The sequence below is a fragment of the Danio aesculapii genome, chromosome 15, assembly GCF_903798145.1.
Source record: "Danio aesculapii chromosome 15, fDanAes4.1, whole genome shotgun sequence".
Taxonomy (NCBI): Eukaryota; Metazoa; Chordata; class Actinopteri; order Cypriniformes; family Danionidae; genus Danio; species Danio aesculapii.
Genome location: NC_079449.1, coordinates 5,008,486 through 5,033,071, shown reverse-complemented (window position 1 = coordinate 5,033,071; position 24,586 = coordinate 5,008,486). Strand labels below are relative to the sequence as shown.

Sequence of the window (24,586 nt, the reverse complement as noted above, 5' to 3'; positions counted from 1 at the left end):
AATATGTGGTCGTTAAGAGTTTTTGAGTGGTTATATGTATATATGTATATGTATGTTGCTAAGGCGTGTTGTACATTTTAACCTGTTGCTATGTGGCTGCTAAGTGCATCCGAGTGGTTGATAGCATGTTTTTAAGGGGTGCTATGTGATTTAGCATGGTGTCATGTGGGTGCAAAGAGTTTGAGTGGTTGCTAGCATATTTTTACGGTGTGCCGAGTGTTTTAGCATGTTGCTATGCAGTCCTCAAGATCTTGTGAGTGTTTGTTAACCTGCTATATCTGCTAAAGGGTTCTAGGTAGTTGTTACCATGGTGCTTAGGGGTGTTATGCATTTTAACCTTGCTTTGTGGTTGCTAAGAGCATGCAAGTGTTTGTTAGCATGTTGCTATGGGGTGTCAAGTGTCTTAGCATGTTGTAGTCATTAAGATGTTGTGAGTGGTTGGTAACCTGCTATATGGTTGCCAAAGGGTTCTAGGTAGCTGTTACCATGGTACTAAGGGTTTTAACCTGTTGCTTTGTCATTCCTAAGAGCATCCGAGTGTTTGTTAGCATGTTGCTAAGGGGTGCCAAGTGTTTTAGCATGTTGTAGTCCTTAAGATGGTGTAAGGGGTTAACATGCTATATGGTTGTTAAAGGGTTCTAGGTATGTGTTATCATTGTTATAAGGGTGCTAAGTGTTTTAACTTTTTGCTATGTGGTGGTTAAGAGCATCTGAGTGGTTGTTAGCATGTTTCTTAGGGGTTCTAGGTGTTTTAGCATGTTGTTATGTGGTCATTACATTTTTGAGTGGTTGTAAGCATGTTGTTAAGGGGTGCGAAGTGTTTTAGCATGTTGATCTGTGGTCACAGAGTTTTTGATTGGTCATTTGCATGTTGCTAAGAGGCGCTGTGTGCTTTTACACATTGCTATATACTTGCTAAGAGGTTCAAAGTGGTTGTTAGCATGTTGCTAAGGGGTGTTATGTATTTTAACATGTTGTCATGTTGATGATAAGGGTTTCTGAGTGGTTGTTAGAATTGTGCTGTGTTTTATCCTGTGGTCGCTACGAGTTTGAGTAGTTGTTAGCAAGTTGCTAAAGAGTTCATTTGCAAATGCTCACAGTTTTGTTTAAGTAGCAGAAGGGGCGGAGCTATTAGATACTGAGGTTGGATTGCTTTATTTTGGATTGTGTAAGTAAATTCTCCTACATAAGTGATCATTTAATTATTAAGGGGTCATTTATTTCACTAATTTGGCAACCATCATACATTGACTGCAAAATGATTTGAATTTGTTTAGTACAAAGCATCAAGTGTTCCATTCGGGATGACACTGAACTACACTTATTAAATGTATACGTGTATAGTGTGTTGTTTCTGACACAACTTTAGCTTTGAAGTTGCTAACTAGCTCAAGTTTCTTAAATATTTTGGCCTCTAGACATAGATAAGTGCTTTATGGTAAAGCTGTGGGACTCCTCTCTGTTTTATCACCTCTGTGTGTGTGTGTGTGTGTGTGTATTAGGTATGTGGTGTTTCTTTTGTGAAGTGTGTTTTTCTTTCAGTATATCTGAAGAATGACATAATGGAAAGAGTCAGAAACACAACGGAGCCAAGAAAAATGTGTGCGATGGTGTGTTTTAATCTGACATTACAGAAACCTTTGAACTCAGTTATACTGATCACAAGACCTTATTTAATATGTGTGTGTGTGTGTGTGTGTGTGTGTGTGTGTGTGCGTGTGTGTGTGTGTGTGTGTGTGTGTGTGAAAGTTATGGGAGAGTGTTTGTGTATGTGTGTGTGTGTGTGTGTGTGTGTGTGTGTGTGTGTGCGTGTGTGTGTGTGTGTGTGCGTGTGTGTGAGAGAGAGAGAGTGTTTGGGAAAATGTGTGTCTTTTTATGTGTGTGTGAAAGTTATGGGAGAGTGTTTGCGTATGCGTGACTGTGTGTGTGTGTATTTATGTGTGTGCATGTATGCGTGCATGTATGAGTGCGTGTGTGCGTGCGTGCAAGAGAGAAAGTGTGATAATGTGTTTTTTATGTGTGTGTGTGTGTGTGTGCATGTGTGTAAAAGTTATAGGAGAGTGTTTGTGTATGTGTGACAGTGTGTGTGTGTGTGTGCATGTATGAATGTGCATGCGCGTGCGTGCATGTGTGTGAGTGCGTGTATGCGTGCGTTTATGCATGCATGTGTGTGTGTGTGTGTATGTGAGAGAGAAAGTGTTTGTAAGAATGTGTGTGTTTTTGTGTGTGTGTGTGTGTGTGTGTGAGTGTGTGAGAGAGTGTTTGTGTATGCGTGAGTGTGTGCATGTTTGTGACAGTGTGTATGAGTGTGTGTGTTTTTATGTGTGTGCGTGCGTTTGTGTGAGAAGTTTTGGGAGAGTGTTTGTATATGTGTGACAGTGTGTGCATGTGTGTGACAGTGTGTGTTTGTAAGTGTATTTATGTGTGTGTATTCGTGTGTGTTTCTGTATGTGTGTGTGGTGTACTTGTACTCACAGGTCCAGTCTCCCAGCACTCTGAGATGAATACCAAATGTTTCATTCTTGCCTGTTGGACACTGAAGAACAGTCAAAAACACACACGCACACGCACGCACGCACGCACGCACGCACGCACGCACGCACGCACGCACGCACGCACGCACGCACGCACGCACGCACGCACACACGCACACACACACACACACACACACACACACACACACACACAGAGCAGAGAGTGTGTGAGGATCAGGTACAGTCATGCATTAAAGGAAACACACCCCTGGGGTGCCCAAACTCTGAGAAAAGTGTGCAAGTCAGTAAAAAAGCTCCACTAACAGCCCCTGGCAGAAACTCTGAGTGTGTAAAGCAGGAGAGTTTTATTGCTACAACACGCACGTATCAAACACACACTTCAGAATGGAACCATCTGCATGACGGAGCATTGTGTAATGTTTAGTTTGAAAACTGATACTATAAGAATGTGCAACAAAATGACATCATCTCAAATGCCTACAGCCGTGTTTGTGAGGAATACATACACTCACCGGCCACTTTATTAGGTACACCTGTCCAACTGCTCGTTAATGCAAAAGTCTAATCAGCCAACCACATGGCAGCAACTCAATGCATTTAGGCATGTAGACATGGTCAAGACGATCTGCTGCAGTATAAACCGAGCAACAGAATGGGGAAGAAAGATGATTTAAGTGACTTTGAACGTTGCATGGTTGTTAGTGCCAGATGGGCTGGTCTGAGTATTTCAGAAACTGCTGATCTACTGGGATTTTCACGCACAACCATCTCTAGGGTTTACAGAGAATGGTCAGAAAAGGTCAGAGGAGAATGGCCAGACTCAGTGGTGGTTCTAGCGTAAATGGCACCCTGGACGAAAGAAATAAAGACACTATGTGGTTGACTTTATATATTTTTAAATATATACATTTAAAATAATTATTATAAATACATTTAAATATATTTATTTACTTTCAATAAATATAACAGTTTATTATTATTATTATACAATTATTATTCTAAATAAATAACTCAATAAATCAATCCTAAATGTATCTGAAAATCAATGTAAAGACACAACTGGAGTAATGTTCTAAGTCTTTTGCATGAATATTAATTATGGCAGTTCAAAAGAATACAAAATATATATGTTTTCTAGAATTATCTGTTGTCTTAGACCCGACTCATGGCTGAGAATTGATGTAATAAAGTCTTAATTACCTCCCTGACTGACTATGTTGCCTTTCCGCTTCATAGCCATGCTTAATCAAGGTAACATCATCATTATATAATATAAACGATATTAATTAAAATTAATTAATTAAAATTAAAACCATATTAATTAAAATTTTATTAATTAACGATATTAATAAAATATAAAAAATATTTTGTCGACGCATAACGGCATGCATGTACAGTAAACAACCAGGATCAGAAGCAGCGCGTGAGGCGCGTGGGAATGGTTTTCTGCGCACATGCGTCAATTTGTTTTCGTCAGCGTTTTTTTGGTTGCACATAGAGAATAACAAACTTGTGCATGCAAAAGACGCCAAATGTGAATAGCCCCTAACGTCTTTATTCTGGGATAACCACTCTAAGTTAATACACTTGCATGAAGTAAATATTATCTTAAAGCTTTTACTGGGGCACTTTTTTTCTCCCCATGCCGCTCCCAGCAAGATGCCGCCCTGACGATCGCCCATATTGCCCATGCCTAAATCCACCACTGGCCAGACTGATAGACGCTGATACCAGCTGATAAAAAGGCAATAACTCAATGTTAAAATTTGTTTTGTTTTTTTGTTTGTTTTTGAGCTCCTGTTGCGCTCAACAAACAACCAAATGAACGGTCTCAAGACCTTAAGGTTATATTGACTCTATGATCCTCATATTTGAGCTTTGTAATCAGAACTAATGTGCACCTAGCTGAGAGAGAAGGTGGGCCTGATCAACTCACACTTCTCTCTTACCTAATAGGCCGACCTTTGGCCAGCATCCAGATTTTGACTATAGAGGTGAGGGTTACTTGCTGAAACATTGGAAGCTCAGCTGTGGGATAAGTGCACATCGCACGGTATTCTCAGACACACGTGTTGCTTTTCCAATGTGACAACAACAGGCTCCCCAGTGTTTGAAGAGGAAAATGATGCCACGTATCTATGGTAGTATATACTTATATCATAACGCTTGTGGTTTCATTATCAGTCTATTATTCATGTAATCCTCATTACTCATCTTTATTTTGCATTATAAGCCTTTTATGCAATTTTGTTGGATTTGATTAATGATGTTCATGATTCATGATTATTGACTATTATTGTGGTCATTTTTTACTGGTTTTACTGGTATATAATCTAGCCCCATAATCTAGCCCCATCCAATCTCTCAGAGCGGTTTCATTTTTACACTCCCGTGAGATCTCTTAGGTCAAGTGATCAAAATAGTCCTTTAGCTCCTCAGTCCAGACTGAAACGTAGAGGGGACAGAGCTTTCTCTGTGGCAGGTTGTAGAACACCTTGCCCCTTAAGATTAGAATGGCTCCATCATTATCTATTTTAAATCACCTCTTAAATTGTACCTTTCAGCTTGGCTTTTTAAGATTATTTTAATAGTCCTTTCTACTGCTACATTTTTACATTCCTTTAGATGTTTTTATATTGGGTCTTTTTATTTTAACTTTGTCTTACCTGCAGCACTTTGGTCAGTCTTGTGACTGTTTTTAAATGTGCTCTATAAATAAATGAACTTGATAACTGATATCCGCTGTGTGTACCAGCAATTAACAGTTGTATTGCTTGATTAGTATGGTGTATGGTCCGTTAATGACGCCTTCTCTTGTCGATTAGCACCTCACTTGCATAATCACAAACCATACTAAAACCTTTTTGGTAAGCTGAAACATTTTACATGCTAACATTTGGGGCATACTAAAACACTCAAATAAGCACTCGTTACAACTGAGGTCTGCAGAAGAGCACCTCTGAACACACAACACATCCAACCTTGAGGCGGATGGGCTACAGCAGCAGAAGACCACACCGGGTGCCACTCCTGTCAGCTAAGAACAGGAAACTGAGGCTACAATTCACACAGGCTCACCAAAATTGGACAATAGAAGATTGGAGAAACGTTGCCTGATCTGATGAGTCTCGATTTCTGCTGTGATATTCGGATGGTAGGGTCAGAATTTGGCATCAAGCATGGATCCATCCTGCCTTGTATCAACGGTTCAGGCTGCTGCTGGTGGTGGTGTAATGGTGTGGGGGATATTTTCTTGGCACACTTTGCGCCCATTAGTACCAATTGAGCATCGTATCAACACCACAGCCTACCTGAGTATTGTTGCTGACCATGTCCATCCCTTTATGAGCACAGTGTACCCATCTGCTGATGGCTACTTCCAGCAGGATAATGCTTGATGTTATAAAGCGTGAATCATCTCATGCTGATTTCTTGAACATGACAAAAGCCACATTTCCACTGTCGGGCCAGTGCGAGCCAGGGCTTTTATCGGGGCCGTGCCGATAACCCGAGAGCATGTGCAGCAGTTTGTAAAGTTTTATGTCTTTCTGTTGTATTCAGATTTTGTATTATATCCAAAAGAAAGAAAGAGCTGTGAAGCAAGCAATCTTTCACCCCGGTCTCTCACACACACATGCATCTAAATGCGCACGTTTCATGCACAAACAAACCATTTAAACTTGACAAACATTTTCGACAGGTGAAAGGTACTGGATGCGGTGTCTTTAATATGGTGTAAAGCTTATTATACGTTACTGAAACATCAAGGAGGATGCAGCAAAGAAATATCACTTATAAAACTAAACTACTTGATTATTTTACGCAACACCCTTACATTTAATAGGGAAACATAAGGGCGATCATAAGCAAAAAGACCCCTAGCCTCTTAAACTGACCAGCTATGTGTTTTTCTTTCCCTTATTTATTACATTTTTTGGCGCACATACTCGTGTGCGGTTATAAAACTAGTGTAAGGGCAGCACGCCATCTTCACCAGACTCCGGCCAACTCCACCTCTCCATTCACTCCGCCATGAAGCCCCAGCAGGCTCTCTATGGCCCAAGGTATTCGGTGGGCTGAAAAAGGTTGACCGCTGGCCCCAAAGAAGCCCCAATTTGGCCCAATCAGGCCCCGGAAGTGACAGTGGAAACACGGCTGGCCCTGGCTCAACCTGGCACGCTTGCTTTAGGCGTAATAGTGTAAACGTGGCTACTGAGTTCACTGTACTCAAATGGCCTCCACAGTCACCAGATCTCAATCCAATAGAGCACCTTTGAGATGTGGTGGAACGGGAGATTCGCATCATGGATGTGCAGTCGACAAATCTGCAGCAACTGCGTGATGCTATCATGTCAATATGGAGCAAAATCTCTGAGGAATATTTCCAGTACCTTGTTGAATCTATGCCACGAATGATTACGGCAGTTCTAAAGGCAAAAGGGGGGCCAATCTGGTACTAGTAAGGTGTACCTAATAAAGTGGCCAGTGCCGGAATGCATTTGGAAATCATAACTGCAATGCAATTTGCTTTAAATGATCAAATGTATTATGCAAACACTTTGTACTAAACAAAAAACCCAAAATGTAAACATGCAATTAAAATGTTATTATAACCGACACCAATTAGCCAGGATTCAATCTGGCGCATAAATGAATTCCTGAGTTTCCCACTGGTGATTATGAAATTGCAGTGGTGTTAATGTGCTTTTATCTCATGACTATGAGCATGACTTGAATGCAGTAACACACACATACACACATACAACCACACACACACACAGAGACACGTACTGTGGTCAGGGTGAAGGGGTGGTTTTCAAATGACGACACATTCGGACAGTTCAGCATGATGTACTAGATGAGATGATCAGAAAAACATGAATGTGATTAACACACATAGACAAGCAAAACCAATCAACAATTCTGTTTCAATATCAAGTGTGTGATTTACAAATGAGAAAGTATTTAGCTGTATAAAAGTATATAGTTTATCTAAAGTTAAGAGTAAGTAGGATGTTAGGTTTCTGAAAGAACTGTTTCTACATTAATGTTGTACTGTGCCATCTGGTTGTATGAGTATTCTCCCTGAATTGTATTCATGTTATTTCCTTTCCTTTTTTATGGGTCATATACTTTAATATATAGTTATATTTTTATTTATTTTGTGTACATTTAAAAAAATCTGCATAGATTAATCATGGTGACACAGTGGCGCAGTAGGTAGTGCTGTCGCCTCACAGCAAGAAGGTCGCTGGTTCGAGCCTTGGCTGGGTCAGTTGGCGTTTCTGTGTGGAGTTTGCATGTTCTCCCTGCGTTTGTGTGGATTTCCTCCAGGTGCACCGGTTTCCCCCACAGTCCAAAGACATGCGGTTCATGTCCATAGTGTATGAGTGTGAGTGAGTGTGTATGGATGTTTCCCAGAGATGGGTTGCAGCTGGAAGGGCATCCGCTGCGTTAAATATTTGCTGGATAAGTTGTCGGTTCATTCCGCTGTGGCGACCCCGGATTATTAAAAGGACTAAGCCGAAAAGAAAATGTATGAATGAGATTAATCATGCGATTCTCATTCCTCCCGAGGGGTTTGTGGGTGGGTGTGGGTATGTAACATTGAATAGTTCTAGTTTGAACAAAAAAAAATGCAGACAATGAGTTGATCTCTGTTGTGATTACCTATATTTTACCTGTCTGTGCAATAAAGTATATATTTAAAACAAAATTATTCTACAGTTTAACAATAAATAAAAGAAATAAATGAAAGAAATATATAATATTATAAATAAAATTATAATTATTATACAAATTATTATATGCTTTATATTATAAAATAATATATAATTTAAATAAATAATATAAATAAAAATATATTAAATAATAATAATAATAATACATAAATAATAATAAATATTATTAATAAAAATGAATAATAAAATGTAAATATTCATTCAAAACAATTGATTTTTATTGTAACATTACTAAAATCATTAATAATCATGTAATGGAAAGCTGAATTATCAATGAGCTGCCTTATATATTTTTCATTATATTATATTATATTCTATTACATTTTTTCTGCAAACGTGACTCAATATAATGTGGAATAGAATCATTCTTGATTTAGAGAATGGAAATAGAAATATTCTATTTTAATATTACAAAGGTTTTTTATATTACTTTTGATCAATCTAAGGATTTATTGCTGAACAAAAGCATTTATTTCTTAAAAAGCAGACTGCTTGAGGAAGTAGCGAAGTTTCTTATGCTTAAATATATATATAAATAAAAAAATTATAATAAGAAAATCATAGAAATAATGAGATGAATTCAGTAAAAATATGTATAGAATAAATAAATAAAAATAAACAAAAATAAATAAATATTTATATTTATTCTGTTTGGGTGAAAATTATTTTTTTTAAATACTTAACTGAAAACAAATGCATTTTCAATACAAATCTTTTGTATTATTACAAAAAGTGTCACGTTTGATCAATCTAATGCTTTCTTGCTGAACAGAACTATTAATTTCTTTAAAAAATATATGACCTGTTGTGTAAATAGTCTTAAATTTTTAGCTTAAAAGGATCAAAATATCTTGTTTTTTTCAGTTGCATTTATCCTTAAACTTCTAAACAAACTTTCTAAACAACAATTAATGCCGTCGTATGTAGGCGGGGCTCACCTGTCCAGGGCGGGGCTTAAAGCCACTCTTCAGCATGCGCAATTCTATGACATCACACGGATGACTAATGACAGAAACTACGGTAACAGAAGCTGTGCTGCTCCTTATGAAGCGATACAACCGCTCAGCACAATACAGGCAGAGAGGAGCAGAGACCCACAGCCACGTCTAAAACACACACACAGACAAACACACACAAAATAACTGATAAATACACACACACATGCACAAAAAGACTTAAAGGGGGCCTATTATGCAAAAATTACTTTTACAAGGGGTTTCGGCACAGTTGTGTGGCAACAGTGTGTGAACATAGCCAGCTTCTAATATTTATACACTTGATAAAAACAGCCTGCAGAAACACTTTGATTGACATTCTCCCTTTGTATGCGTCATCAGAGGAGGAAAGCCCCGCCCACTAGTGACCATCTCTCTCTCTCTCATTAGCATAGGATGTTAGTCTTGTTCTTGAATCTGCCACTATGCTGACACACAGGCATTTGTAGCTCCGCCCTCTTTTGAAAAGAGCACAATCTCATTTGAATTTAAAGCGACAGTCACCAAACCAGCAGAACTAGGATCAAAGCCTAAAAGGGGTCAGTTTCAGAGAGTTGTAAAGCATTATATGCGTGGTAATTTAAGCTGATACATCACATATACACTCTAGGCACATCAGAGACTTATTTTACACCTTGAAAAAAGTAGTCGAAGAGCAATCAAAAAGACAGACCTGAGGGAAATGAGGATGAAAACAAGCCTCTTCTTGACAGACTGTCTGTGATCTGTCTGAAAGCTCCGCCCTTTCCTCTACTGCTGCTCTGTGATTGGTCCACGAGTCTGAACTGAGATTGTTTTGGATGCAGCCAGGTGGGTGTGTCTCCACATTTGACTGATACTTTAAAGCTCCCCTATTAGACAAAGAGGAATTGGTCAAGGTTCATTCATTCATTTTCGTGTCGGCTTAGTCCTTTTATTAATATGGGGTTGTCACACCAAGTTCTCCAGCACATGTTTTACGCAGCGGATGCCCTTCCAGCTGCAACCCATCTCTGGGAAACATCCATACACACTCATACACTACGGACAATTTATCCTACCCAGTTCACCTGTACGCATGTCTTTGGACTTGTGGGGGAAACTGGAGCACCCGGAGGAAACCCACGCGAACGCAGGGACAACATGCAAACTCCACACAGAAACGCCAACTGACCCAGGCGATGCTCGAACCAGCGACCTTCTTGGTTCACCACCTTGGTCAAGTTTATTATTTGTTATTATTATTATTGGCAACACGGTGGCTCAGTGGGTAGCATAAAGGTTGCTGGTTCGAGTCCCGGCTGGGTCAGTTGGTGTTTCTGTGTGGAGTTTGCATGTTCTCCCCATGTTGGTGTGGGTTTCCTCCGGGTGCTCCGGTTTCCCCCACAGTCCAAACACATGCGCTATAGATGAATTGATGAACTAAATTGGCTGTAGTGTATGAGTGTGTGTGTGAATGAGTGTGTATGGATGTTTCCCAGTACTGGGTTGCAGCTGGAAGGGCCTCCGCTGTGTAAAACATTTGCTGGAATAGTTGGCGATTCATTCCACTGTGACGACCCCTGATGAATAAAGAGACTAAGCTGAAGTAAAATGAATGAATGAAAAGGCCTGTTCATACCAGCAATATCATTCATTCATCCATTCATTCATTTTGCTTCAGCTTACCCCTTTATTTATCAGGGGTTGCCACAGCGGAATAAACCACCAACTATTTCAGCATATGTTTAACGCAGCGGATGCCATTCCAGGCTACAACCCAGCACTGGGAAACACCCATAAATACATACATACTAAAGTGGGTCGCACACCAGATGCGTCGCACGGCAATGCGCCGCGTCGCACAACACAGTTCCATGCATTTTAGAATTATAAACATAGGTTTCTATCAGGGTACACACACTGGCGCCGCAAGTCGACGGCTGTCAGCGATGCCCAGCCATGACTCAGGACACCGTTTATATTTCTGCCGCGCCACAGAGCGCCATCTGAATAGTTTAATTTTAACCTCTTAATGCCCAAGGTGTTTTTTACATGCGTTTTTTATTTCTCTTGCCTATTTGGGCTTATTAGAACCTAGTTAGAATAAAAACCTAAGTATCATCTTTTGATACGATGTACTTTTAGAGAAAAATGATGTCCATATATGTGGACTCTTGGTCCGAATTTACATAAATTACATAATATTTTTATGCATATTTAACATAGAATTTTTTTTTTTATTTGCTTTGACTATTAGAAAGAAAAAACTACTTTATTTCCCATTTTGGACAGTTAAAAATAGGGTTTGGGACGTTTCATATGCAGCAAAACAGTTGCAGGATGACACTGTATGTCTGTAACAAAATATAAACCATTGCAAGTATTTTAATGCGCGTCATGCTGCAGCACCAAGTGGTGCAACTAGTGTGCGACCTGCTTTAGGGTGCAAATTATACATTGACGATTGGGGGGGGTCAACTTTTCAGTAGTAGTTTGGTAATACATGCTTCAGTGAATCAAATTTATGAATGAATCTCATTTATTAAGAAAATGTATATGCTTTTTGTATTTTTAGGGATATTTAGTGACTATTTTAGAAGTTACTGTTGGTCAAACTATACAAATGATGCGTCTAATTTTTATGTTTGTAGGCTACATGCAGATATAAACACCTGTTTTACAAGAAACGTGTTTTGTGAATACTGAGGATGTCTTTCGGTGCTCTAGAACTGCCTGTTTCAGACTGTTGAATAATTTCTCCTAGCATTGGTTGGCGTGATTATGCATTTACAATGGTATGAACCATTATAGGGGGGGTCAAATGCTTATTTATATTATACATTATTAATTATTAGTATTTTTAACCCCCCACCCCAGTTAGCGACAGTGCTAACCACTGAGCCACCGTGTCACCTCATCCAAATTAATGATGCTATTCTGTACAATCTTTTGTTAGTTAAGTGTGTGAAGGGAAACAGACTTACTCACCCCGCTACGTGGACCATCAGAAGGACGTAAAACAGGATGAAGAGGTTGTGTGTGTACCAGAATATCTGGTAGTTTGAGAGTCTGAAACACACAGAGCGAGATAAAAGAGCTGCAGCTCAGACTGAACTACAATTACAGCAGAACAATAGAGGAGATCTGCTGCCCACTGACCCCAGATCAGACAGAGGAGGAGAACAGCTCCACGCTGATTACAGAGCAGAGTGCATACAGAGTGTGTGTACAGGTTCAGCTATAGATGGAGGGTGTGTTTGTTTCTGCGAGAGAGTGTGTGTGTGTGAAAGAGAGAGAGTGAGTATGTGTATGAGTGTATATGTGTTGTGTCAGTGAGTGTGTTTAAGTGTGTGTGTGTGTGTGTGTGTGTGTGTGTGTGTGTGTATGTACAAGTTTAGCTATACATGTGAGGTGTGTGTGTGTGATGTATACGTGTATAGTGGTTATGTCTGTGAGAGTATATATGTATATGTGTAGTTGAATTTGTGAAACTGTGTGTGTGTGTGTGTGTGTGTGTGCGTGTGTGTGTGTGTGTGTGTGTGTAAGAGCGTTTGTGTTTTTGTCAGTGAGTGTGTTTGTGTGTGTTTGAATATGTGTGTGTGTGTGTGCGTTCAGGTTTAGCTATACATGCGAGTTGTATGTGTGTGAGAGAAAGAGAGTGTGTATAGGTGCATATGTGTTGTGTCAGCGAGTGTGTGTGTGTGCGCGTGTGTCTGCGCATGTATGTATATGTGCATAGTGGTTATATCTGTGAGAGTGCGTTACTGAATTAGTGTATATGTGTGTGTGAGTGTATTTGCATTTGTGAAACTGTGTGTGTGTGTGTGTGTGTGTGTGTGTGTGTGTGTGTGTGTGTGTGTGTGTGTGTGTGTGTGTGAGACAGAGAGAGTGTAAGAGTGTTTATGTCTGTGTGTTTGAGTGTGTTTGTGTGTGTGTGTGTGTGTGTGAGAGAGAGAGAGAGAGAGTGTAAGAGTGTTTATGTCTCTGTGTGTGTTTGTGTGTATGTGTGTGTGTGTGTACAGGTTTAGCTATACATGTGAGTTGTGTGTGTGTTTGGTTATGTCTGTGTCTGTGGTTATGTCTGCAAAGACAGTGTGTGTGTGCGTATGTGTGTGTGTGAGAGAGAGAGTGTAAGAGTGTTTATGTCTGTGTGTGTGTTTGAGTGTGTGTTTGAGTGTGTGTGTGTGTGTGTGTGTGTGTGTGTGTGTGTGTGTGTGTGTGTACAGGTTTAGCTAAACATGTGAGTTGTGTGTGTGTGTCTGTGTCTGTGGTTATGTCTGCAAAGACAGTGTGTGTGTGTGTGTACAGTTTGAGTACAGGTTTATGTCTATACATGTGAGGCCACTTATGTATGCATGCACGAGTATGTATGCATGCACGAGTATGTGTGCGCGTGTGAGTGTGTGTGTGTGTGTGTGTGTGTGTGTGTGTGTGTTTAGAGTGAATCTGGGTCAGACTGAGGTCAGAGAGCAGTTAAAGAGCCTCACCTAATACAGTAAGATGAAGCCGTACACATGAGAAACAACACCAGCACCAGCAGAACTCCAGTCACTCCAGGAACTGTGAGAAGAGACAAAAATGACTAAAATATAGTATGAAAGTAACTCTGTTTACAACTCAGACAATATTTTGTTAATTTCGGCCCTGTTTACACTGTCAGGTCTTGTTGCCCAATCCCGATTTGTTGCCTATATCAGATTTTTTTTGCCTGTCCGTTTACACGTTCTTTTAATTGTGACCCATGTCTAGGCCCACACTGAATCTGCACGCACAGATTTCCACAGATTTTTAGCCCATCATTGATTCTGCTTATTTACTCGTGTAAATGTGTGTACATTTAGATTTCTTCAGTTTTAAAATTCATTACACTAATATAATTGACTAATATGAAAATATTCATCATTTATTTACAATACAGTCTTTTAGATGAGATAATATATGAGAGTCTTGCTTTGTTTACCAAATAAAGTGGATTCTATAATAATAAAGCCTGTTTCAGTAAGGAGGTTCAACCAACTCAGAGTTTAAACTTGAACTCTTGGTTGATTTACAGAGAGATTAAAAACTCAGAGTTTTCGGTTTGGAGTTAGGTCAATCAACTTTGAGGAGACCAACTCAGAGTTAAGCGCACACACTTCAGCTTTAAGAAGGCATTATCAATGGAGTGCAGATATTACGAGCGACTATGGCAACATCTTAAAAAAGGAGATCAGCATTTCTGTCTCCAGCTGAACTTGATCTGCTCATGCAAAGTTATAGCAAATATGAGCATATATTTAAAAAAGCAACACCACTGCATCAGTGAAACAGAGACCGTTAGCGTGGGAAAACAGCTGCTCAAGTTAATGCGTAATTTTACATTTAAAGTACTTAAATATTTAAGTATAATAAAATAAGAAATGTATTGTGTGATGTTTATAAATTTTTACACACGTTCCCATTTTTATACAGGTTTTAAAAGATTTAAAAGTGCACTTGTGTGTCTGCCTTTTTTATTGATCAAGTAGAGGTTGATATGACATTCATGAATGTAAGCATAACAATAGTTTTGAGAAAGAATAATAAACCCATTAATAGTTACAGTACATGTCCCTGTCGAAGGTCAGTGAATTTAAGCTAATTATTTATTAAAAAAGGACAAGCTATTCTTGTACGTGACTTTGTTCTTTGTGTGACTGAAATGTAGGCAATAGCTGTGTTTCCATCCAAATATATTAATTACATTTATGTGCAAAACTGGAATATCGCATAAAAGATGTGCGAATAAAGCAGCGTTTCCATCCAACGAGTCAAAGAGAACAAAATCGTCACTTCCTGATTAAACGGGCTCCAAATATCAACAGTAAAATCAGAATTTACTGCGGTAGACGAAGCTGTCAATCTTTTCTTCATTTAATAAATGTACTTGCGCCTCAGAAGACAATGTTGACACACAATGAACGCATGGGGGTGTTTGAAGCCATGAGACGCGGAGAACAGACGCTCTTGACACGCTACAGACGCTCTGGAGGTCAGAAATAATATAATAACATTAATTCTGAAACGTTCCCAGAGACGGCTTGCGGCTGGAAGGGCATCCGCTGCGTAAAAACGTGCTGTATAAGTTGGTGGTTCATTCCGCTGTGGTGACCCCGGATTAATAAGGGGACTAAGCCGAAAAGAAAATGAATGAATGAATGAATGTTACTGAAACGGTTAAGGCGTTTTAGAATGACCAAAACAACATTTAAGAGGTTTACAGTGTGCTCAGCCTGCTGGTTTGTCCATTCACACACATTTTCATCATCATATCATCTCTTATAACAAACCTTTTTTATTGCACAAACTGGAATTTGTTCAGTAAAAGTGTTTCCATCGTAGTTTAGGCGCATCTTTTCTATCGAATAAAAGTTTATCCTGCTCAGTTATGCGTATTTTTTAAAAGTTATGTGCATCATGAAGTTTCCATCAATCGTTTTTATGCGCATCTCCAAAACGAGCATTAGAAATAGGTAGGTGGACATGTAAGGCGAGAAATACCACTTTGTCTTTAAAAAGGGGGAGGAGACCGACAGAAACTCTGAGATTAGAGAATAAAACCTGCTGCTGACCAGGTTAGGTTCACAGAGTAAGTTACTGCAGTAACTTGACTCTGAGTTAAAGTTACCTCTCTTTCAGAAACAGGCTTGACTTACCCTGCTTTCTCCAGTTTAACAAACCTGCCATTTTGAGACAGAAAACCCAGAGTTTCTCTCATTTCAGGGTTAAAATACTCTGAGTTTTCACTTAACCTCCTTTCTGAAACTGGCCACTAATTGGATTTGCATTGTAAACATTAAATACAAGATAAAAAGGTATTACTTTTTAGTTTATATATTAAGGTTTTAGTTATGATTCTCCCAAAATAATTCAGCATAAATCCGCAGATTTTTAACATACTTCTGCGCAGAAATAGCAAAAAAACTGTCCGCAGAGTCCGTCTGGCCCTACCCATATATGAATAATGCGTTTACACCTGCTATACAATTTACGACGTTGTGAATGCGTAAAAGCGGGTTCTAGCATCTGTGCCACACTAGCCACGATGGAAGCTCTGTGAAATATGCAAAGTTTGCCCAACTTTAAATGATTTTGAGGTGGAGGTGGAGGGAAAGGACGTCATCGCAGCTTGCGCCTATGGTTTATACATGGTGTCCTCCACCATTCAGAGGAATTTGTGGGTACGAGAGAGATCTCAGCTCTGGTGGGAGCAAACTGTGGTGACTGACCACTTTCCTCCTTCATGTTTCCTCTGTTGTTGTTTACCGCGTCAGCATCTCCACGCACACTCTTTCTTCTACGTCATTAAACCGTGGACACGTACCACATTGTGGCAAGTTAAATGACGTACAAACAGAACGCCTCAATAAATCAGATCTGTCTGTTTACATAATAGTTGCATTGTCACATATCCTATTTATATTTGATTTATTTCCACATGTGAAGGAGGCCTGAAAACCGATCTCTGAAAATCCGAATGCGTTTTTTTCGTGTTTACACAGTCATAGAACAGATCCAATCTGTGTCAAATATGAGCAAAAAATCTGAATTGGGTCACATTTAACTGGCAGTGTAAACAGGGCCTTTCTACAGGGCCAATTTAGTTTTAAAATGCATACGTTTTTCTACAGCTACGCCTTCCGTCCACACTACCCAGGAGTTTTCATTTTCAATTTTAAAACGCTATTGCTTCGTGTCAGTGTGGATGGGGGAAAATGGAGACATCTGAAAACGGAAATGGGGTTGCAGATATGCGCCCATCTGATTGGAGCTTTTCTCAATATTAAGTGCACAAAGTTCAGTCTTGCATCCTTTTCTTCTAAGGTCAGACTTCGCAAGCTTGATATGTGTGTCAATGTTTCATATTTTTCATTGAAAAATATGAAACACACCCTCTTATTTGCTGAATATCAGTTTTAATTAATCAATAATGGCCATTATTAAAGTATAACGTACATTAAGTTGATACAATATAGGAAATAAAGGCAAGCAATCAGTCAAATGTGCAGAATCAGTGTACGTGGTTACATGAATTAATATATCAACTTATCTTTGCGCCCAGCCAAAACACGTTAAGTAATAGATTCGAAAGAGTCGTTAAATGAAGACAAGATGAATTAAATATCACGTTTAACAACTATAGTGATGCGAAATCAAGCGGAAGATCCTTGATGAACTGTCCGACGTGCACTGCTCTCACCTGCGGAGGTGTGCTCAAAGCACCCGCTGACTGCCTGGAGCTCAGACATCCGCATAGACAGCAGCGCATGCCAGAGTGTGTGTGTGGTCCCGTGACGTGTGTTTTTAGCGGTATAGTGTGAACGGAGAACTGTTCAGTAATGTTAGATGAAACACCAGTGTGGACGTGGATCGTTTTCGTTCTAAAATGCCGTTTTAAAGCTAAAATGTATTAGTGTAAACGAGGCCTTGGATCAGTGAGTAAGAGAGAATTTTCTAAGCTAACAATCTTACCAACATAAAAAGATTCAAATTAAAGTTGTCAATTTATCAATATACATTTCAGGGTATTTTCCAGCACCTAACAACCACTGTAAATTGCATTTATATATGCTGTGTGTGTTTGTTTTTTTTGTTTTTTAACATTTAAATCCATTGTGCTATATTTAAAAACATGATAAGGCATTTCAACCTAAATAATTGAATACTTTAGAGCAGCGGTTCCCAACAAGGGGGTCGCGGCCCACAGCGAGCTTTGTGGGGGGTCACGTCATATTTAAAAAAATTCTTAGCAGTGGGCAATGGGAATGATCATGTTGCATTAGTTCATTTTATCCCCTCGCTCAGTGGTCCCCAACCACCGGTCCGTGCCGCACAAGAAATAATTTATTATTTACATTTTATTTAGTATTTGAGTCTGAACGATCTTTTATTTTGAAAAGTCTTTTCTTTTTTTGAAAAATGAGCGTATTCTCTCGCCTACGTCTCGGTCACTTGAGTACCAAAATTTAACCCATAAGCTGCAAAATGAGTAGAAACAGGTGTCTTTAGAAAGTTTCTTTGCTAAGGGAAAAAGGCCAAGTGAAGGGCCCGCGAACTGCCAAGGAATAGATCCGCAACCCACTTGATCTTCTGGCTGTGCAAGAAGATCAACTGATGGAGATTGCAAATGAAGGCGGCATATATTTCTGAAGTTTGCACAAGTTTGTTGTTTCCAAAGGAGTTGCGCAGTTTGCACGCACAAGCGGCATGACGCGCTCGCACCAATGAAACCCGGGCCGCGACGCGAGTGCACCGCGAGTCACGTGACAAGAATTGAGCGATCAGCTTCAGCTTGTATGGATTATTCACATTTCAGTAAGACTAATTTTCAATTTTCTCAGACAAACACAAACACTGCAGTGCTCTGACTTTTCTCCATAAATACAACTTGTATCAGGGCGACAGCAATGTTTTGTCAGTTTGTGATCCTCTGAGAAAACGGGTTGATGGTCGCATATGAAACACTGAAACCTCCATCACCACCCCCTAACCCAGAAAAATAGCAAGCGACCAAAAATGGACAAATTTGTAATCCTTCCTCCACAAAAAGTCACATATTCGCCTCGCAGCAATCCTCACACTATTGATAGAGCATAACAAATAACACGCAAGTATTAAATTGTGATAGCCTTTAATATTTTTTGCCTTACATCATTGTGAATACTGATATTTTTGTTATTGAATTTCAAGTAGGGCCAATTTAAAGGCCAAAGGCTTACATTTTCAGTTACAAATGGCCTACTGATGTTTTGCTGTATTTCCTTTTCGGCGTAGTCCCTTTATTAATCCAGGGTCGCCACAGCGGAATGAACCACCAACTTATCCAGCACGTTTTATGCAGCGAATGCCCTTCCAGCTGCAATCCATCTCTGGGAAACATTAGGCTATTTTTTTGCACATACACATATACACTACATTTGTGCATAAACATATCTAGATATAGTAATAAACATACCATTTGTTTGAAAACAACATTTTTTGCCATCATTACTGCAAACTTATATGAGTGATAATATCATTAAATGTGGAAGGGGGGTCTTACAATATTTTCTGGGGGAAAAGAGGGTCTCAGGCAAAAAATGGTTGGGAACCACTGCTTTAGAGCATAGATTTATAGGGATTTACTCACAGACTTTAAGATGAATGGCTTTAGAGCTTTTCATAGCGGACTTTAACCCACTGGATGTCTTTTACACACTCTTCAAACAGTGTGTGGGTGGACTAACATTCACCACATGATCACTGATCAGATGTGCCATTATTTGTAACTTTAGGAACCCTGACATTTCAAATAATCAACCAACTTAAACCTTCATTTCAGCACTGAGAAAATGACGTACTGTGAATGTAGAAGTAAAGAAAGGAGTCACCTGTGCTTACAATGAGAATTCTAGGATCCTAAAGATAAAACAAAGGGTCACATTTAATAAAACAAGCTTACTGAGTGCAACTTTAAGAATCTTGAGCTATATTTTATACTTGTGTTTGATTGCGTGTTTTCTTTTTACCTGTCCTCGATACTGAGCCACATTGAGTGCAGGGAAATCCTCCGAAAATCGAGCTGAGAAATTGACCAAGTTCATGAGATGTGCGCTCACGTGCACCACTGCAAACACACACAAACAAATATCATCAGCTCACACAAAAACACTTAAAAACACTTTTCAAGAGTTCACACTTAGCTGAAGATTGAAAATAAAGCTTGTTTGGCATGCTGTCCCGGGAGAGAGCCCTGAGCTTATAAGATCCTCGAGCCCTGGGCTCCCTCCCGTTGCAGGGTGAGAGGGGAGTTTGAGCTCAGGTGGCTCTCGATGACTTGCTTATTGTAGCTAAGTGTCAGATATGGAGGCTGTGCACTCAGAGCTTGGCTAAAAATATTTTGGATTAATTGTTTATGGTGCTTGTTTTTGAATTGTGGGATGAAACCAGAGGACCCGGGGAAAACTCTGGTTATTTATAGTGAGTTAAGAATCGTCTGATAGAATAATTAGCCATGAGCTAATGCTGGAACAGCTGTGAACAATCATAAGCATGTGATCCTCTCGAAATTTGTTTGTAAATAAACTTCACAAAGGGAAATGTTCAATAAAATATGATAAAAAAAAAGCATTTAAAGGGGATCTATTCTGCCGCTTTAACAAAAAATAAAATAAGTCTCTGATGTCCCTAGAGTGTGTGTGTGTGTGTGTGTGTGTGTGTGTGTGTGTGTGTGTGTGTGTGTGTGTGTGCGTGTGTGTGAAGCTCTAAATACCACACAGATAATGCTTTCTAACTCTGAAACTGACCCTTTTAGGTTTTGATCCTAATTGTGCTGTTTTGGTGACTGTGGCTTTAAATGCAAATGAGAGTTTGCTCTTTTCTAATAAGAGCAGAGCTACATATGCCTGTGTGTCAGCATAGTGGCAGATTGAAAAACTCTAATGTTTCTCACTCAGCACTGTTATTATGCTAATGAGGGAGAGATGGTCACAAGTGGGCGGGGCTTTCCTCCTTTGATGACACGTACAAAGGGATAATGTCAATCAAAGTGTTTCTGCAGACTGTTTTTATCAAGTCTGATTATAAACAATAGACTTAATTAATTGTAACCATTAGTAGCTGGTTATAGTCACACACTGCTGCCACACAACTGTGTTTAAACCCTTTTAGAAAAGTGATTTATGCACAATAGGCCCCTTTTAAAATGACGACACATGACAAGTATGTGAGGAAAATCTGCCTATTCAACACTCTCTTTGTTTGTGTGTGTGCGTTTGATTGTGTGCGTGTGTGTGTGTGTGTGTGTGTGTGTGTGTTGCAATTGTCATGACAACAGGATGCCTCAGAGCCCTGTAATTAGAACAAGACCACAATGCACTGAGAGAGGAAATGGGAGGAGGGTTTCAGACGCAAGATTAAACCAGCTGGGAATCCCTGAGGATATTCCTGCTTTTTTAACCCCCAAATACACACGCACACACACACACACACACACACACACACACACACCTGTCGGCCGGCGAGACCCTCTATGTCTCCTGCTGAAATACTAGACGGAGTTATTCAAGTCAAACTCTCAGACAGGCGAGCGATCTGTCATTCCTCCCCCGTGAAGACTTTGTTTATGAGCATCTGATTCATATTGAACCCAAAATAGAGCATTCTTCTGCAAATGACGAGCTGCATCTCATTTGCAGGCCTCACAAACTGAAATTGAGCTCAAAACGTGAACTTCTGGGGGAAGAAGTGATTTGATTTGATCCGGATTGTAAAATTGTTGGTGAAATCTTGTACTTCAGACACTTGAAAGCAAATATACTGGATATTCGGACTCTGAAGTCAAAATTCAGCGTTTTATTGGTGAAATAAAATACATTTCATGGCCTAAGCAAACAGAAAAACACTTACAGTGGGGAAAAAAGTATTAAACTCGTCATTGTTTTTCTCAGAAAACTGATTTCTAAAGGTGCTGTCGACTTGAAATTTTCACCAGATGCTGGTAACAACCAAAGAAATCCAGATATGTAAAGAAATCAAATCTAATTAATTTACAAATGAAGTTATGTGTAATAAAATTAAATGACACTGGAAAAAAGTATTAAACACATGAAGAAAGGGAGGTGTAGAAATGCAGTGAAAGCCCTGACAACAGCTGAAATATCTCAGTAGTTCTTCAGCCACCCTCTGCCCTTCCTCAGTGTAAATGAATATCAGCTGCTTCAGTCCAACATCTACATTAGCAGGAGGATGAAGATGAAACCAGGGTGGACATTTCAGCAGGACACTGATCCAAAACACAGCCAAGGAGACTCTCAAATGCTTTCAGAGAAAGAAAATGAAGCTGTAGAATGGCCCAGCCAATCACCTGATGCGAATCCAATATAAAGTGCAAAATAAAGATCAGATTTTATAGATGAGACGCACAGAACCATCAAGATTTTGTCACTCTGTTGAAGGCTGTGAAAAACTCACAGCTGAGCAATGCATGTGACTTCATTGTCCATATGAGGGGCGTCTTTAAGCTGCCAACACCAAAAAAGCCTTTTGGATAAAGTATTAAATACATTTCAGTACTTCAGCGATTTCTCCTTGTGTCATTTCATTACACACAACTCATTTTTCAGATTTTTTGTTTTGTTTTGTTTTATTTTTATGTTTATATTGTTTGGGTTTTTACCAAAATCTGGTTCAATTTCATGTCAACAGCTCCTTTAGAGATATTATTCCCAGGAAACAACATGACATGTTCAATACTTATTTTCCCCGCTGTATTTTGTATATAAATATTAATTTACACTATTAGTTAGTGTAAGATCATTATTTTTTTTAAATATATATATATAAATGTATTATAAACCTTGACTGGTTGTGGAATTGAATCCAAACTTAAAGGTTTTTTTTTTATCCCTGAAGTGTTGTGCATTTATAAAAGTAAACTAGATATTTTGGGGTGTAAAGGCAACAAAAATGTGTCCAAAAGGTTTCCTCCAATTACACTTTCGTGAAAAAATTAAAGCCTCAAAGCAAGAAGGTCGCTTGTTCGAGTCTCAGCTGGGTCAGTTGGCATTTCTATGTGGCGTTTGCATGTTCTCCCCGTGTTGGTGTGGGTTTCCTCCGGGTGCTCCGGTTTCCCCCACAGTCCAAACACATGCGCTATAGGGGAATTGATTAACTAAGTTGGTCATAGTGTATGAGTGTGTGTGTGAATGAGTGTGTATGAATGTTTCTCAGTACTGGATTGCGGCTGGAAGGGCATCCCCTGCGTAGAAAAAAAAAACATGCTGTGGCAACCTCTGATAAATCTGAGACTAAGCCGAAGGAAAATGAATGACTTGAATTGAATTTTATTTGACAAATTTTAGACAAGCTGTACAAAAATACAAGTATCCCATACATTTTTAAATAAAAACTGTAGAGGATAAAAACACAATAAAGCCCTGGGCTTGTTTCCATTGTGGTCCTCGCTGTAAATAAAACAAAGTATGGCTTCAAAATACAGATGATGCATAAAACAAACAGTGCCTCCACATTTTTAAAAACAGGAACAAAATAATTCACAAATACATTCCTTCATTCAATAATTTTTCTTTTCGGCTTAGTCCCTCTATTAATCACAGCGGAATGAACCGTCAACTTATTCAGCATATGTTCCATGCATCGGATGGCCCTCCAGCTGCAACCCCCTTCAAAATCAAGTAACGTATAAAATAAAACATCCTTGTCCACCATGCAAACTAATTATCCTCATCAAACAACCATCTTTCGCCATTTGAAAATAGTTCACCAAATAACTAGAAACCACATTATTAAACATTTTACGTACCATTTCCAATTTTAAAAACCATACTCTTTTACTAACAGCTAACATACCTAATTCTTTAAAAGACTCTTTGTGCAAATGTGCTCTAGGATGAATTTTTTTAATTATTTGTACTAATTTATTTTGTGCCTTTTGCAATTTTTCCTTCACATTCTGTGAGCAGCTACTATAACAAAATGAGGTAGCATAATCAAAATGGGGTTGAATTAAAGCTCCTGCCAATAATTTTAAAGAATGAACATCCAACAGATAAGGTTGCCTTGCTAAGAACCTAATTTTTCCACATATCTTCGCAAAACCTTTCTTGCCATAACATCTCCTGATAATTTATTATCTATTAAACAACCCAAATAATTTACAACATCTTTCGACTCAATTGTCCAATCATTAACCCTAACTACAAAACTATCATCTTTCTTTCAAGAGTTCACACTTAGCTGATAATCAATACAGCGTATTTGGCATGCTGTCCCGGGAGAGAGCTAGCTCGTAATATCCTCGAGCCCGGGGCTCCCTCCCGTTAGAAGGGCGAGAGCGGTGTTCAAGCTCAGGTAGGTCTCGAGGACTCCCTTGCTTGTCGCCGCATGAGAAGTGTAAAGTAGTGTAGTTTTCGGTGATAATTTGGTTTAGTCGATTGGCTATAGTTTATGTTTTTGGACGGTGGGAGGAAACCGGAGGACCCGGGGGAAACCCACGCGAACACGGGGAGAACATGTAAACTCCGCACAGAAACACCAACCAGCCCGATAGGAGGTTGGACCAGCGGTGTTCTTGCTGTGAGGCAACAGTGCTAGCCACTGGGCCACCGTGTCGCCCTATCGGAAAAAGGGGGAGGAAGTAGGGGTGGAAGGGGGGGAAGCTTCAAGACGAAGATAACTAGAGTGAAAAACTCTGGTTATTTATAATGTTATGTAATCATCTAATGGGTGAGATTACGGAGCTAATGAGGAGCCAGCCGTGTTGATCATAAGCATGTGATCCTCTCGAAATTAGTTTATAAATAAACCACACTTAATTTCACTCTTGAAGCAAATAAAATAGCCTCTGTTTTGCCTATGTGTAAAGAAAGTTTATTGT

The 24,586-nt window shown here is 39.3% G+C and overlaps 1 protein-coding gene across 1 annotated transcript in view; it reads right to left on the bottom strand.

The window, feature by feature from the left end:
* Positions 1–24,586, bottom strand: part of LOC130241491 (NADPH oxidase 4) — a 62,055-nt gene that overhangs the window by 21,086 nt on the left and 16,383 nt on the right. The window contains exons 5-12 of the mRNA XM_056473293.1: positions 19,719–19,816; positions 19,581–19,608; positions 13,680–13,752; positions 12,181–12,261; positions 9,905–10,082; positions 9,175–9,342; positions 7,287–7,349; positions 2,476–2,536 (exon numbers count right to left, since the gene is read on the bottom strand). Of these exons, the coding sequence (XP_056329268.1) occupies positions 2,476–2,536; positions 7,287–7,349; positions 9,175–9,342; positions 9,905–10,082; positions 12,181–12,261; positions 13,680–13,752; positions 19,581–19,608; positions 19,719–19,816 (750 nt within the window). The remainder of the gene's footprint in view (positions 1–2,475; positions 2,537–7,286; positions 7,350–9,174; positions 9,343–9,904; positions 10,083–12,180; positions 12,262–13,679; positions 13,753–19,580; positions 19,609–19,718; positions 19,817–24,586) is intronic.